This window comes from Sebastes fasciatus, chromosome 21, assembly GCF_043250625.1.
Source record: "Sebastes fasciatus isolate fSebFas1 chromosome 21, fSebFas1.pri, whole genome shotgun sequence".
NCBI classification, from domain to species: domain Eukaryota; kingdom Metazoa; phylum Chordata; class Actinopteri; order Perciformes; family Sebastidae; genus Sebastes; species Sebastes fasciatus.
In genome coordinates, this window is record NC_133815.1 from 26,721,317 (window position 1) to 26,736,064 (window position 14,748).

General features: G+C 41.4%; 1 protein-coding gene across 7 annotated transcripts in view; it reads left to right on the top strand.

Moving 5' to 3' along the window:
• The window catches only part of LOC141759719 (NACHT, LRR and PYD domains-containing protein 12-like), a 53,412-nt gene extending 41,638 nt beyond the window's left edge, over nt 1-11,774 (top strand). For 2 of the 7 annotated variants that reach the window (XM_074622024.1, XM_074622022.1), the window contains 12 exons: nt 105-281; nt 1,547-1,720; nt 2,577-2,750; nt 5,307-5,480; nt 6,404-6,444; nt 6,633-6,688; nt 7,243-7,289; nt 8,709-8,926; nt 9,281-9,546; nt 9,978-10,094; nt 10,224-10,368; nt 10,977-11,774. In XM_074622024.1, the coding sequence (XP_074478125.1) occupies nt 105-281; nt 1,547-1,720; nt 2,577-2,750; nt 5,307-5,480; nt 6,404-6,444; nt 6,633-6,688; nt 7,243-7,289; nt 8,709-8,926; nt 9,281-9,546; nt 9,978-10,094; nt 10,224-10,368; nt 10,977-11,317 (1,930 nt within the window). In that variant the 3' untranslated portion in view covers nt 11,318-11,774. Of the gene's footprint in view, nt 1-104; nt 282-407; nt 1,494-1,546; nt 1,721-2,576; nt 2,751-5,306; nt 5,481-6,403; nt 6,445-6,632; nt 6,689-7,242; nt 7,290-8,708; nt 8,927-9,280; nt 9,591-9,977; nt 10,095-10,223; nt 10,369-10,976 lie in introns of those variants that run through there. The other 5 variants (XM_074622023.1, XR_012592179.1, XM_074622027.1 and 2 more) reach the window with 5 other exon arrangements.
• Nucleotides 11,775-14,748: the final 2,974 nt, after the last annotated feature.

Sequence of the window (14,748 nt, forward strand, 5' to 3'; positions counted from 1 at the left end):
TCATTGATTAGGACATAGTAATGTTGACCTACAGATTTAAAACCTGAACATATCTGATTGGATTATAAAGTGATTTTTATCTTCATCATTTATTCTTTATTCAGATTGTGGGGATGCAGTTTGTCAGAGATCAGCTGTGCTTATCTGGTCTCAGCTCTGAAGTCCAACCCCTCCCATCTGAGACAGCTGCAGCTGGGTGGAAACGAGCTGCTGCCTGATTCAGGAGTGAAGCTCCTGTGTGGTTTTCTGGACAGTCCACACTGTAGACTGGAGACTCTGAGGTCAGTTCACTGACTCTCTGTTACTGTTATAGATCTTATTGGTTTAATTAACAGTTGAACCTGATTTATGTACAAACATAACTTACATCCATAAAGTTGTTAATGTCCTTTTCTTCATATTTTCAGGTTTCTTGAACTAAATTCAGGCTGCAGTCACAAAAGACTTGTGTTTCTTAAAGAAACTATAGAAAATGTCCACTGTTATTTGTTAAAGTAAATGAATGTTTATCATTGTTGGTAAATGTTCGCATCTGGATACAGAAGATCCTCTGATCTGAATATTCAGGGTTTCTACGCAGTATGGAGAAGTATGGAATTTGATTTTAGTCATGTCCAGGTCTGGATGAGTTTGAAAAATTAAAAGAGAGAATGAAATAACATTTCTGTTTCCAGACTGTTGCTCCTATTCTGTTTTCTAAGATATACAGTTCTGAATTTCTAAAAATCAATAGATCATACAAGCAGAGTGTTTTTCACGGCGTTTGGAGCAGCCGGTGCAACCACGATGTATACTACTGTGTGAGAGATAGCGGGCCAGAGTGAGCTTGATGTCGTTGAAAGTAACACAAGAAGTAGGCTTTGACTGAACGCACACTCCTACAGAGCTGCCTCTACGCCTGTACGTCACAGCCAGGGCCGGCGTCACAGCCAGGGCCGGCGCCTCCTCAGAGGCCAACTAGGCAACCTAGTTGGCCTTTGTCAGCGAGATGTGGGCCAACTATTCATCATGAGCAACATAACAATAATAATATAATAATAAAAAGTAACCGGTAACTGCAGGCAGACAGCACAGAGCAGAACGCTGCCTGTCAAACTGGGACAATCTAATACTTTACATATTGAGGGGGGGTACGAGTGGCCCCTCCTAATTTGGACTGATCCTCGTTTTGGCTGAAATCTGATTGGCTCAGTCATTTACATCATGAATGTGATGAACTGTGACCAGTGCATACCTGTTCATTTACATCATGGACGTGATGAACTGTGACCAGTGCATACCTGTAGTCTTGTCACAGTGTCCTCTGAACCCCGAGTCACAAAGTCAAATATGGTCTGTTGTGATGTTGTGGTGACATCTGGATGATGTCTGTAGAAGGCTGACATTTTGATGATCCTCAATAACACAATGACAAAGTCACTACACTCCTTTTAGGGAAAAGATCATTGATTAGGACATAGTAATGTTGAGCTACACATTTAAAACCTGAACACATCTGATAGGATTATAAAGTGATTCATATCTTCATCATTTATTCTTTATTCAGATTGAGGTGGTGCAGGTTGTCAGAGATCAGCTGTGCTTCTCTGATCTCAGCTCTGAAGTCCAACCCCTCCAATCTGAGAGAGCTGGATCTGAGTGACAACGAGCTGCAGGATTCAGGAGTGAAGCTCCTGTGTGGTTTTCTGGAGAGTCCACACTGTAGACTGGAGACTCTAAGGTCAGACACCATTTTTTACTTATGTACTGAGATTAATATGATGTGAAAGTTGTGGTGAAATTAAACTGCAGACATAAGGCTGATATTATACTGATCCACACTGAGTATCTTAATGCTAAAGGACATTTTCTTCTTCAATGGTTTAGTCCGTTGACTGTGGCAGAGCAATGTTGAGCTACACATTTAAAACCTTAATATATCACAACACCCGACTTCCATCATGTTAAAATAATATATAAAAATACATAAATATGAAGAATAAATAATCTCTATTTCAGCTATCAGACAATAACAAATATATTCACTATTTGTTTTTTCTATAAATTTTATGAAGCTATATGATGCTTATACTGACTAAAGAGTTTAAACTGAAAATGTTTTAATTTTTACGACTCCACTATTCCTAAAATATATATGTTGGAGATGTCTTATCTTATATATCTTTTTCTTCCTTTTTCCCCCAAAATCCATCCTGACATATTTGGCCTCTTTAGAAATTTTGAGATCTTGAGTTGAATCTTGAATCAATTTCTGTGGTTTTTATTTGTGTTTGGCTGCTCAACATGAGTTTGTATAGATGGATCCACTGATGGAGCTGTCAGAGTTTAAGAAGTGAAGTCACTACGTCTTTATCGAAGTAGAAGCAAATTGTCATTAATATTAATGAGAGCTCTGTTTCACTTTTTGTATTTGACAGTTTTTATCCCACATCTTGTTGGCTTCAGGTGTTTGGAGTTTACATTTTCTAAACTTCTATGTTCTAAACCTTCTTCAGCTCTGAACACATTATTAAACATTGAATGATTTCAAGCTGGAACGTTGTCTTCTAAACTTACATCATTTATTCTTTATTCAGATTGTGGAGCTGCAGTTTGTCAGAGATCAGCTGTGCTTCTCTGGTCTCAGCTCTGAAGTCCAACCCCTCCCATCTGAGAGAGCTGGATCTGAGTAACAACAAGCTGCAGGATTCAGGAGTGAAGATACTGTGTGGTTTTCTGGAGAGTCCACACTGTAGACTGGAGACTCTGAGGTCAGACACCATGTTTTACTTGTGTGCTGAGATTAATGATGTGAAAGTTGTGGTGACACTAAACTGCAGACATAAGGCTGATATTATACTGATCCACACTGAGTATTTTAATGCTAAAGCAAATTTTCTTCTTCAGTGGTTTAGTCCATTGACTGTGGCAGAGCAATGTTGAGCTACACATTTAAAACCTTAATATATCACAACACCTGACTTTCATCATGTTAAAATAAATTATAAAAAAATACATAAATATGAAGAAAATAAATAATCTCTATTTCAGCTATCAGATAATAACAAATATATTTCAGCTATCAGATAATAACAAATATATTCACTTTGTTTTTTCTATAAATTTTATGAAGCTATATGATGCTTTTACTGACTGAAGAGTTTAAACTGAAGATGCTTTGATTTTATGACTCCACTATTCCTAAAATATAAACTGGGGAAAAAAAGTTCGGAAACTTGTGTTTGGTCTATTATTTCTCTGTTGTTACAATGCTAATTGGCATTGTATTTTACATCCTTTATTTACCTTCACAATGATGTCCAACTTTTAAGGATCATTCATTTGTGGGATGAGCACTACAGCTGATTATGTGGGTAGCACCCAAGAAAGATTTGTCAAAATGCTTTGCCAATGGTAAACAGTGTATTCTCCTGTTAGTATTGACTCTTGTTTTGAGCTCCAGGTGCTGTCAATCAGGCACCTGATTGGCAGCACCTGTGTGCATGGGGCCTGCTGGGTGCTGCGCCCTACTAAAGTGATAATTTGGTGTCTGCTCCAAGCATTGGCATGCAACGTTTATCTAATCTGGATAAGGACAGTGCGATAGGGCAAGTTAAAGCTGGTGTTCCGCAAAACTAAGTTGCAGCATTATTTGGAGTCAGCCCTGGTACCATCTCCAAACTGAAGGCCAAGTTCCGTGAAACAGGTGATGTAAAAGACAGACCGCGAAGTGGGCGTCCCAGGAAGACAACACACCAGGAAGACCGGTTCATCACCCTTACAGAACTGAGGAACCGTAGGCTGTCTTCTAGAGATTTGCAGGCAAGGTTTGCAGGACGTTATGGCATACAGATCTCTGATCAGACGATCAGGAGCAGAATGCACACAGCCAATCTCAGAGCTCATGAGGCTACCAGGAAGCAATGACTGCCCTTCACCGTCAGGCCTGTTTGCGCTGGTGTCGACAACACAGACAATGGAACCTGAACATGTTCAGTGATGAGTCCAGGTTTTGTCTGCGGAAGTTGGATGGCAGGGTCAAAGTATGGAGATAACGCGGAAAACGTTATGCTGATTGTTGCACCGATCGAGTAACAGCTTTTGGTGGGGGCAGTGTCATGGTGTGCGGCGGCATCTCCCTCACCGGCAAAACAAGGCTTGTTATCATTGAAGGCCATCTCATTGCAGTGAGATATTGGGATGTGATTCAGCAGCCAGTGGCGATGCCATATCTCCACAATCTGGCACCTAACTTCATCCTCCAAGATGATAACACTCGCCCCCACAGAGCCAGTTTTATCACAGACTACCTCCACAATGTGGGAGTAGAGAGAATGGAGCGGCCTGCCAAGAATCCAGACCACCCAATTGAACACTTGTGGGATCAGCTTGGGCGTGCTGTACGTGTTAGAGTGACCAATACAACCACGCTGGCTGACCTGCAACAAATCCTGGTTGAGGAATGGAACGCCATCCCACAGCAATGTTTGACCAGGTTGGTGACCAGCATGAGGAGGAGGTTCCAGGCTGTTGTGGCTGCATATGGATCTTCCACCGCTACTGAGGCTCCTGACGGTGTATTAGATGAATAAAGTGTAAAATAGCCAATATGTCTCATCTGTTCCTTGTTGCTGATAGAGGGTTCAATCATCCAATCCACCAAACAACTCAAAACAAGAGTCAGTATCAACAGGAGAATACACTGTTTACCATTGGCAGAGCATTTTGGCAAATTTTTCTTGGGCGCTACCCACATAATCAGCTGTGCTGCTCATCCCACAAATGCATGATCCTTACAAGTTGGACATCATTGTGAAGGTAAATAAACAGGCTTTCCAACGATGTAAAATACAAGGAATGGAACAGAGAAATAATGGACCAAACACAACTTTCCGAACGTTTTTTTCCCAGTTTATTATAGATGTCTTATCTTATATATCTTTTGTTCCCTTTTCCCCAAATCCATCCAGAAATATTTAACACTTTGTAAACTTTGAGATCTTGAGTTGAATCTTGAATCAATTTCTGTGGTTTTTATTTGTGTTTGGCTGCTCAACACAAGTTTTTATAGATGGATCCAGAGGTGAAGTCACTATGTCTTTATTGAAGTAGCAGCACGTTGTCATTAATATTAATGAGAGCTCTGTTTCACTGTTTGTATTTTACAGTTTTTAACCTGCATCCTGTCGGCTTCAGGTGTTTGGAGTTTACATTTTCTAAACTTCTACGTTCTAAACCTTCTTCAGCTCTGAACACAGTACTAAACATTGAATGATTTCATGCAGGAACATTGTCTTCTAAACTTACATCATTTATTCTTTATTCAGATTGAGTCGGTGCAGGTTGTCAGAGATCAGCTGTGCTTCTCTGGTCTCAGCTCTGAAGTTCAACCCCTCCCATCTGAAAGAACTGGATCTGAGTGGAAACGAGCTGCAGGATTCAGGAGTGAAGCTACTGTGTGGTTTTCTGGAGAGTCCACACTGTAGACTGGAGACTCTGAGGTCAGTAGAGGGTCGGAGTCAGTCCATGCTGGTTCCATCAGTATTGCACTAAACACTCAACAGTCAGTGTGTTACCCCCATGGGGTATCCCTGCAGCTCCACTGTTTGGGCACCCGCTCCAACCTATAAAGCCTGGTTTATGCTCACCGCAGTGAAGCCAGTGTGAGATGGTCTGTCGTGCACATCTGAATTTTTGTAACTACGTGCCGACTGCGTGTGCGGTCTTTCATTTCAACATGGACGCCTTCGAGGGAAGACTGACCGAGCAGCTTTGCCTGTACAGACATCTCTATAACTGTTCATTGAGAGACCACAGGGACAGTCACATGACCACGGAGACAGTCACATGACCACGGGGACAGTCACATGACCACAGAGACAGTCACCCACAGGGACAGTCACATGACCACAGGGACAGTCACATGACCACGGGGGCAGTCACATGACATTAAATAATATAATAAAGAAATACTGTAAAACACGGATATACACGGAGCAATTTGGTGGTCCGGGGCACCCCGACAGGAATCGGCGACCATCCGGCTCCCAAGCCGCTACTACCGCCCCACATCCTATGTTTCTTTTCTTCTCTGCATTCTTTCATTCTTCCACAAACAACAAAAAGCAAGCTGATAATGCAAAGCAACATTTTATAGCCACTCAGCGATGTTTTTACAGACGTGTGAATTTACAGTTGAGTGAAAAGTGTAGTTGTTTTCTTTTGATGTGTGTTGGATCTAGACTAATGACTACTTATTTCCTTTAATGTAGGCACAGAACATGATTGTCAGCAGTCAGTTGTTGTCTTCGTGGTGCAGATATGATGATAAGCATTTCATTCTGATAGATTGATGCTAATTCAAAGAACAGAAAATTATTTTAAACTTGTTCCATAACTTTTGGGATTGTGTTGATCTCTACAGGACCGACAAGAAGGTCTACAGAGCTGCCAGACACAAAGAATGTGAGTATTGAAACAACTTCCCCCATTCATCAAACTATTGTACATTCACATCTGATCTTAAAATGAGAATGTCCTCATTGTACAACAAAACTGTTACTTAATTCCATCTTTGTTCCAGCTGTTAAGATCACATCTATTTGAAGAATATTCATGTATATTTGATACTTTTTTTTGTCTTTCACTTTCAGGTGACTCAGATGTCAAACTGAATGAGGACAAAAACCTACCTGAGGACGACAAAAAGGTGAGAAAGGAGCAGTTGTACGGTGTGAAATCCTCCAGTATAAACCATGGATAACTTTACTTGGACATTTATCAAAGATTTACCACTGAAGAACTATAGTCTATTACACCTGCAGGTAAACATTTATTTAATGACTTAGACTTCATTCACCTGCAGAAGTTAATAGTGTGGAGTGAAGATCGCTAAACTATAATTTATTTACTAAACCTCGCCTCTCGTCGCTGGCAGTACCATGATCAGTCCAAGAGCTGGTGCTGGTGCTGGTGCTGGTGCTGGTGCTGGTGCTGGTGCTGGTGCTGGTGCATTAGTAAATCAGGAGCTAAATACATGCTGATTATTGAGACCCATGTTCTTGGTGTAGTTGTCCTTCTGTGTAGCCTTCTCTAACACACCTTACACTTTCACTCCATTGAAGTCATTTCCTCTCTGACTCATACAGGGTGCTTGAGTTGAGTATTGACAGTGTGGCTCTAGTATTTCATCACTTTATAAAACACTAAGACAAGTTGGTATTTCTATTAAAATAACTAATTCTGTGCCTTTTTTAATTCCAGGCTCCAACATCCTTCTCACCTGAGCAGACAGCTGAATCTTCATACAGGTAATTGTATAAACACTGGACCCAGAGTGTGTAATATTGATTGCCAGAAACTATTACGTTTTGGACAAAACCAGCTCACTGTGAGAGGGTGGCTGGTGCTGGCCTGCATCGGTCACACACAGGATCCACACCAGACATGGACTTGGCTAGCTTTACTTTAGACCAGTGAAGAGGATGTAAAACTTTTGACCTGGATAATTGTATGTTGTAAGGAAATTGAAGAGGAATGTACCTTATCTGAAGCCTTCTTCTAAACTTTATCAGGAAACTGTGTCCCCAAGTCTTCCTCCCACTGAATCCTTCACAAAGTTCAGGGTACCAAATTATTAGAGTTTAATAAGGAATGAACAACACCAATAGAGTGCTGCAGGGATGACGTATTGGTGCTAATAGAGGGGCGGCATCATTGTGATTCACCTCGAGCAGGATGCTTGACAGCGGAACGTCTTCCAGCTTTCTGTGTAGGACGGGAGGGGGGGCACTGAAGCACTGTAGTCTTGTCACATCGTTCTCTGAACCCCGAGTCACAAAGTCAAATATGGTCTGAAAAATCTACAGAGAAGTCTGGAAGTCTTTGACATGTAAAATGTGTAGGAACCCTGTAATAGACGAGGCCTTGCTGTATATAAAGCATAATCTAATCTGAGGCACATTGAACAGTTGGTATATCTGAATATTTTCAACCCAAAGGCATATTATATTCTATAGATATAGAGAACTAAAAATCCCCACAAAGAAAGAATAATATATAGCAGGGTTGTCAAAGTTACGGCAAAACCGTTTTAACGCCACTAATTTCTTTAACACATTAATGCAATCGATCTTTCGGAGGTTGTAGCGGCTCAGTTTTAGAGCTAAAGTGAAGATACTGGTATCATATGAAACTATAAAACCTGATGAATCCATCGGTACCAACCATGTCATACTGGCTTGTCATGAAGGAGGCTAAATAATGCTCACTTTTGCCTTGTTAATGTGGTGATATTGATTTTAACATATCACATAGCCCTGAAGGGTATTAAGTCTTATCTGTCAAGGTCTTAAAAAGCATTCAATTTAATTTAAAAAAGTATGCAGACATAAGTGATAACGTTCTTTTTAAAACAGGATTCTGTTTTTCCTTCAACGGGTTTGGGTTGAGGTGGCAGCAAACTAACTAACTCTGCGCTAGCATCCTGCCCAGATGCAGGCCGTGGTTCAACCTCAACATCAGAAATTAGATTTCAACATGGAGCTGTTTGGTTCCAGTTTATAAGCACAGATAAAGATGTGGATGGTGGTTATATGTCCCACCAACTTTAAAGAAAGCATGTCATATGCCAACCAACCTCGTTTCCTTGCTGAGGCCTCGACTAAAAGAGAGAGACTAACAGGCCAATAAATGCTTGTTATATCAGTTTGGCCCTCTTTGTCCTACAGCTTCAGGTGTCCTGGTCCAGGTGTGTTCCAGTGTGCTTTGACTGGACTGGTGTTTGTCATGGCTCAGGAGGCGGAGCTACTGTACAGGACTGTCCAATGGGATGAGAGCCTCCTCCAATCAGCTGGCAAAATGGCTGCAGGGCCGCTGTTCAACATCAAGTGTTCTGAGGATGCTGCTCTCCGTCAGCTCCACCTCCAACACTGTGACACAAAGGAAGGTAAAGACATTGTTCAAAATGAATAGTAAAATTGCAAAAATGTTTATTAATGTGAACTTTGTTGAGATTAGCTGCATTCGGTGACGTGTGAATATATATATATATATATATATATATATAAATGTAATGGATTTTATGCACAACGCTAAATGCACACATCCACACAGATCACACGTGGAACAGTAAAATAATAATGAATTCAAAAATAGGAGGTAAAGAATAGAGGTGAAGTGGCACACCCTCTGGATGCTCCAGAGTTAGAGGCAATATATTGTGGCAAGTGGTAAGAAATTAATTGGGTAGATGAACCTGTTAGCATTAAAACAAAAGTTTAACAGCTCTTTGCTTTCACAGCATTGCTCTGTGATGGCCTGTTGTCTGTCGTTCACATCTCTGATGATGACATGAGCATCTTGGAGCCGCTGGAGATTACAGACACTCATGCGGTTGTGAAGATCTCTCACCTCTCTGCCTTTGGCCTGATCTGGGATATCGTTCTTAGGATTCGGAACATCTTCTTGCCGATAAATGGCCAAGTTCTGCTGTTCCTCCGACCTCCCAATGCAACACATCAAGTACTCGATGTCTTTCTGCTGAACAAAAACGTCCTTGTAAGCGAGGTAAAGCCATCTGTCATATGTGCTCATCATCAGCCACGCTCCCAGATAGAATCCCGGGCTGATTGGGCTCTTTCGGTTGTTGGCCCTGAATGGAGGAACAGTTTCCCCCCTCACCATTACATCTCCCTCCTCCTTTGATAACTTCAAACCTGTCTTAAGACCCATCTCTTTTCTTTAGTCTGTCAGTAGTCACCTTGAAGACTGGTCACATACTGTTTTTATTTATTTTTATTTATTTGACTTCTGTGCAATGCTGTCATGTTTTTAAGATTTTAGTCCAGAATTATTTATTCTACACTTTTATTAATTTACTTGTATCCTCTTAATTATTTCTGTGGTTTATTTCATTCTAATTCTCATCACTCTGTGAGGCACTTTGGTCAACATTTGTTGTTTTTAAGTGGCATATTAAAAATGATCTGTTTCTGAAGGTTGAGGCCCAACAAGGAGGTGCTAAGAACATCAAGATCTCTGCCAAGTGTCTTCTAAACTTTGGTCAAAGTTACAGTGTCCAGTGTGAACCTGAGGGCTTCACAATACAACCTGATGTGAGTCAAGTCGCAGAATTATCATGAATATAATTTTGGCCGCATGTTGAAAATAGATTCACAATTAAGAAAGTACCAGATAAACATCTTTAATAGGATTGAAAATGACGTGATGCGTCTGGTTTTCAGTGTGCACCATTTGACTCAGATTATGGACCAAACTACCATCCGACATTTGAAGTTTTCCTGACTACGATCCCAGAGAAAGTGACTCTGATGGTCCGGGATCAAGAGAGGACAGAAGACGTCTGGAAACGTGATCTGTTTCAAGCAGGTAAAGATTACCTTTTATTATTTTGATCAATTTTGAGATCAGGATTATTTCTCATTCGCTACAAACACATTACATTACACTACTCTACCAACGCCAACATGTGGATACCTGACGGTACCATATTCTCACAGCGACATGAACATCTGGATTGAAGCTAAGTGGTGAGTGAGAGCGGTGTGAAAATGGTCAGCTTTGTTTCATGTACGTATCATAACAACGGCTTGTATATCCTCCGTCCTCGCTCTTCCTGTTTCCCTTTCTGAATGATGAATACAGACTACTGCCGCCTGCTGGTGTGGAGAGTTATTTCCTCTCACCAGGAGCAGAACGTACGAGCTAACTGACCGCTGGCTGCCGTCTTTGCGGTGTGTTCGAGTGCGACTTGTCCGCCAAAACAAAGGCAACACGGGGAACATGCACTCACCACAGAGATGAATCATGAAACCAAAAATATAAAATATGAATGTCTCCCTTTTGGTTTCTGATTTTGAACACAGAACAACTGATTTACAGAGCAGACATGTTGCTGTACAAAAACATGACGTTTCATTTCAGTTGAATTGCTCTTTAAAAGTGGTTGTTGTTTTTTTCCCCTGGTTTTCTCCCAGATCTAAGAATGGAAATCCCTCAGAGGAACATCACAGCAGAGGACCGCGTCCCACCAGAGGACAGTGTCCCAGCAGAGGACAGCGTCTCACCAGAGGAGAGGCTGCGGTTGGTTCGAACAAAATTTGTAGAGGGAATGTCTGATCCTAATCTGAACAAGCTTCTGGATGAACTCTTTCAGCGTCGCGTTATAAGCGATGATGAAATGCAGTCAATCAGAACAAAAAACAAGAGAGATAAAGCACGAGACCTGATCGACACGGTGCGACTAAAGGGAACTGAAGCCAGCTCAGTTCTGATCGCTGCTCTCCGTAAGGTGGATCCGTGGGTGTTCAGATCTTAGGCTGAAACAAAAGCAAGAAGCTGGAGTGTGATGATGAATCTCTATAATATCTGGCTGTTTCAGAGACTCACATCACTTATTGTTAACTTTAAATGATAAATCCCGCCGTGGAAGCCTGTGTGGACTTTCACTCTGAAGGTGATTCACTGAAGTTTGGAGGAAAAGTGAATTCATTTTCAAGCTCTTGTGGTTTGGTTTCAACATTTTATAATCATTTACTTGGGATAACTTCCAATGTGTTGTTGGTGATAAAGACCTGCAATAGAGAGCTTGTGACATTTCTATATGTTTTTGGACTGCCTTCTTATTGATAATTTTGGAAGTTATTAATTAAGTTTTAATTTGTTAACGTGATAATAACGTGCTCCTTTTTCCCTGCTGGGTTTTTGGTTGTTTGGTCATTTTATTCGTCAGTAGACCTTCTGTAACTTGTGCCTACAATAAAGATTTAATTTCACACTGTGATTCACAAAATTGGACTCATTGGATGGATGTTGAGCAGTGAATCTACTCCATTAAGAGACCATGTCTGCAAACATGAACTAGAACAGACAGATGCTGTTATTAAACGAGACCTCAACTGAAACACAGATAGGAGCTTTTTCTGTGACAGTTGTTCTAATGCAACAACTGTAATTAACAGTGTGGACAAAGACGAAAACGGCAAGACTTTGTTCTCTTAGCTGGAACAGATGGTGCCTTCAGGTGAAACTGGTGAGCTCGTGTTTACAACACGGGAAGTCGTGTACACGATGTGTGCATGGCGTTTAAGTGGTTAAGTGGTGAGAACGCCGCTGCTAAGCAACGGTAATATTAACGTTACTGTCGGCGTCCAGAAGCCACAAATTATATTTTCACATATGAATCAATATTCTGTTTCTGTAATGTCTATTTCTCTCCTCACATGTTCTCAGAATCATCTTGTAGTGATCAAGTTGAGGAGATACCAAGCACCGCCCACCAGCCGGAGCACAGCCAATAGGAACGCTCTCTCTCTCTGAAATGACCTGTGATTGGTCAAAGTCTCCCGTCATGAGCTAGATTTACTAAAGCCTGAAAACAGAGCCATGAGGAGGAGCAGAAGTCTAGTTATCTCTCAGAACACTTCAATTACAACATGCTGAAAGGTTATTATGTTTTTTTTTTCTCAATGATGCCAAAAATATTGTTGCCTACTAAAACTTTAAATTGACTTAAATTGTCTGATCTGAGGTCAGACAATTTAAGTCAATTTAAATTGACGAACCTCAGATCGAAGAGGAACAATGCGGATTCCGTCCTGGCCGTGGAACAACGGACCAGCTTTTCACTCTCGCAAGGATCCTGGAGGGGGCCTGGGAGTATGCCCATCCAGTCTACATGTGTTTTGTGGACTTGGAGAAGGCATATGACCGGGTCCCCCGGGAGATACTGTGGGGGGTGCTGCGGGAGTACGGGGTGAGGGGGGCACTTCTCAGGGCCATCCAATCCCTGTACGCCCAAAGCGAGAGCTGTGTTCGGATCCTCGGCAATAAGTCGGACTCGTTTCCGGTGGGGGTTGGCCTCCGCCAGGGCTGCGCTTTGTCACCAATCCTGTTCGTGATATTCATGGACAGGATATCGAGGCGTAGTCGGGTGGAGGAGGGTTTCAGATCGGTGTGCTGAGGATCTCATCGCTGCTTTTTGCAGATGATGTGGTCCTGTTGGCATCATCGGTCTGCGACCTCCAGCACTCACTGGATCGGTTCGCAGCCGAGTGTGACGCAGTCGGGATGAGAATCAGCACCTCTAAATCTGAGGCCATGGTTCTCAGCAGGAAACCGGTGGTTTGCCTACTCCGGGTAGGGAATGAGTCCTTACCTCAAGTGAAGGAGTTTAAGTATCTCGGGGTCTTGTTCGCGAGTGAGGGGACGATGGAACGTGAGATTGGTCGGAGAATCGGAGCAGCAGGGGCGGTATTGCATTCGCTTTACCGCACCGTTGTGACGAAAAGAGAGCTGAGCCGGAAGGCAAAGCTCTCGATCTACCGTTCAATCTTCGTTCCTACTCTCACCTATGGTCATGAGGGTTGGGTCATGACCGAAAGAACGAGGTCGCGGGTGCAAGCGGCCGAAATGGGTTTCCTCAGGAGGGTGGCTGGCGTCTCCCTTAGAGATAGGGTAAGAAGCTCAGTCATCCGTGAGGGACTCGGAGTAGAGTCCTTGCTCCTTTGCGTCGAAAGGAGCCAGTTGAGGTGGTTCGGGCATCTAGCACGGATGCCTCCTGGGCGCCTCCCTTGGGAGGTGTTCCAGGCACGACCAGCTGGGAGGAGACCACGGGGAAGACCCAGGACTAGGTGGAGAGATTATATCTCTACTCTGGCCTGGGAACGCCTCGGGATCCCCCAGTCAGAGCTGGTTAATGTGGCCCGGGAAAGGGAAGTTTGGGGTCCCCTGCTGGAGCTGTTGCCCCCGCGACCCGATCCCGGATAAGCGGTTGAAGATGGATGGATGGACTTAAATTGTACGTCGCTTCGGACAAAAGCATCTTCCAGATAAATGTCATGTTGTGTCTTAAGAAATGAAGCAGTTGCTTTATAAATAAAGCAAACTATTGCATTGGCCGACTCACACCGTCGCTACTGGTTTCCTTTCCACAGCTTTGTCGTGTGTTTAGTTTCAGACATTTTCCCCGATATTTCAAACAATTTTCGATATTTTTTAATATTTTTCTCACATATTTTACTTATAATTTTTTGAATTTTTTTCGGATATGTTTTGCTTATTTAAAAAAAAAAAAATCGGATATTTTTCACATATTTTACTAATAATTTTTGTACGTTTTGAGGATATTTTTCACTAATAATCTTCAGAAATTTTTCGGATATTTTTCACATATTTCTGAATGATTTTTCATGCTTTTAGCTTGTAGAAAATCCTCTTTACAAATAGATGTTTAGTTTTCACATATTTAATATTTTTCACACAATTTTTCGATATTTTTACACATATTTTTCGGATTTTTTTTACATATTGTTTCACACATTTTCCCCCAATCTTTTGAAAAATGTTCAGATATTTCTCAATTTTTCTCACATATTTTACTTATAATTTTTGGACTTTTTTTGGATATGTTTTGCATATTTTACAAATAATTTTCATATATTTTTAACATATTTTAGTAATTTTCGTAAATTTTTTGGATATTTTTCACTATTAATTTTGAGACATTTTCCGGATATTTTTCACATATTTCTGAATGTTTTTTCATGCTTTTAGCTTGTAGAAAGTCCTCTTTACAAATAGATGTTTAGTTTTCACATATTTAACTAATATAATGCAGACATCTTTTCGGATATTTAACACATTTTTCGGATTTTTTTCAGACATTTTCCCAGATTTTTAGAACAATATTAGGATATTTTTCACATATTTTTCTAATAATTTTTGGATAATTTTTTTCACAAAACTGTG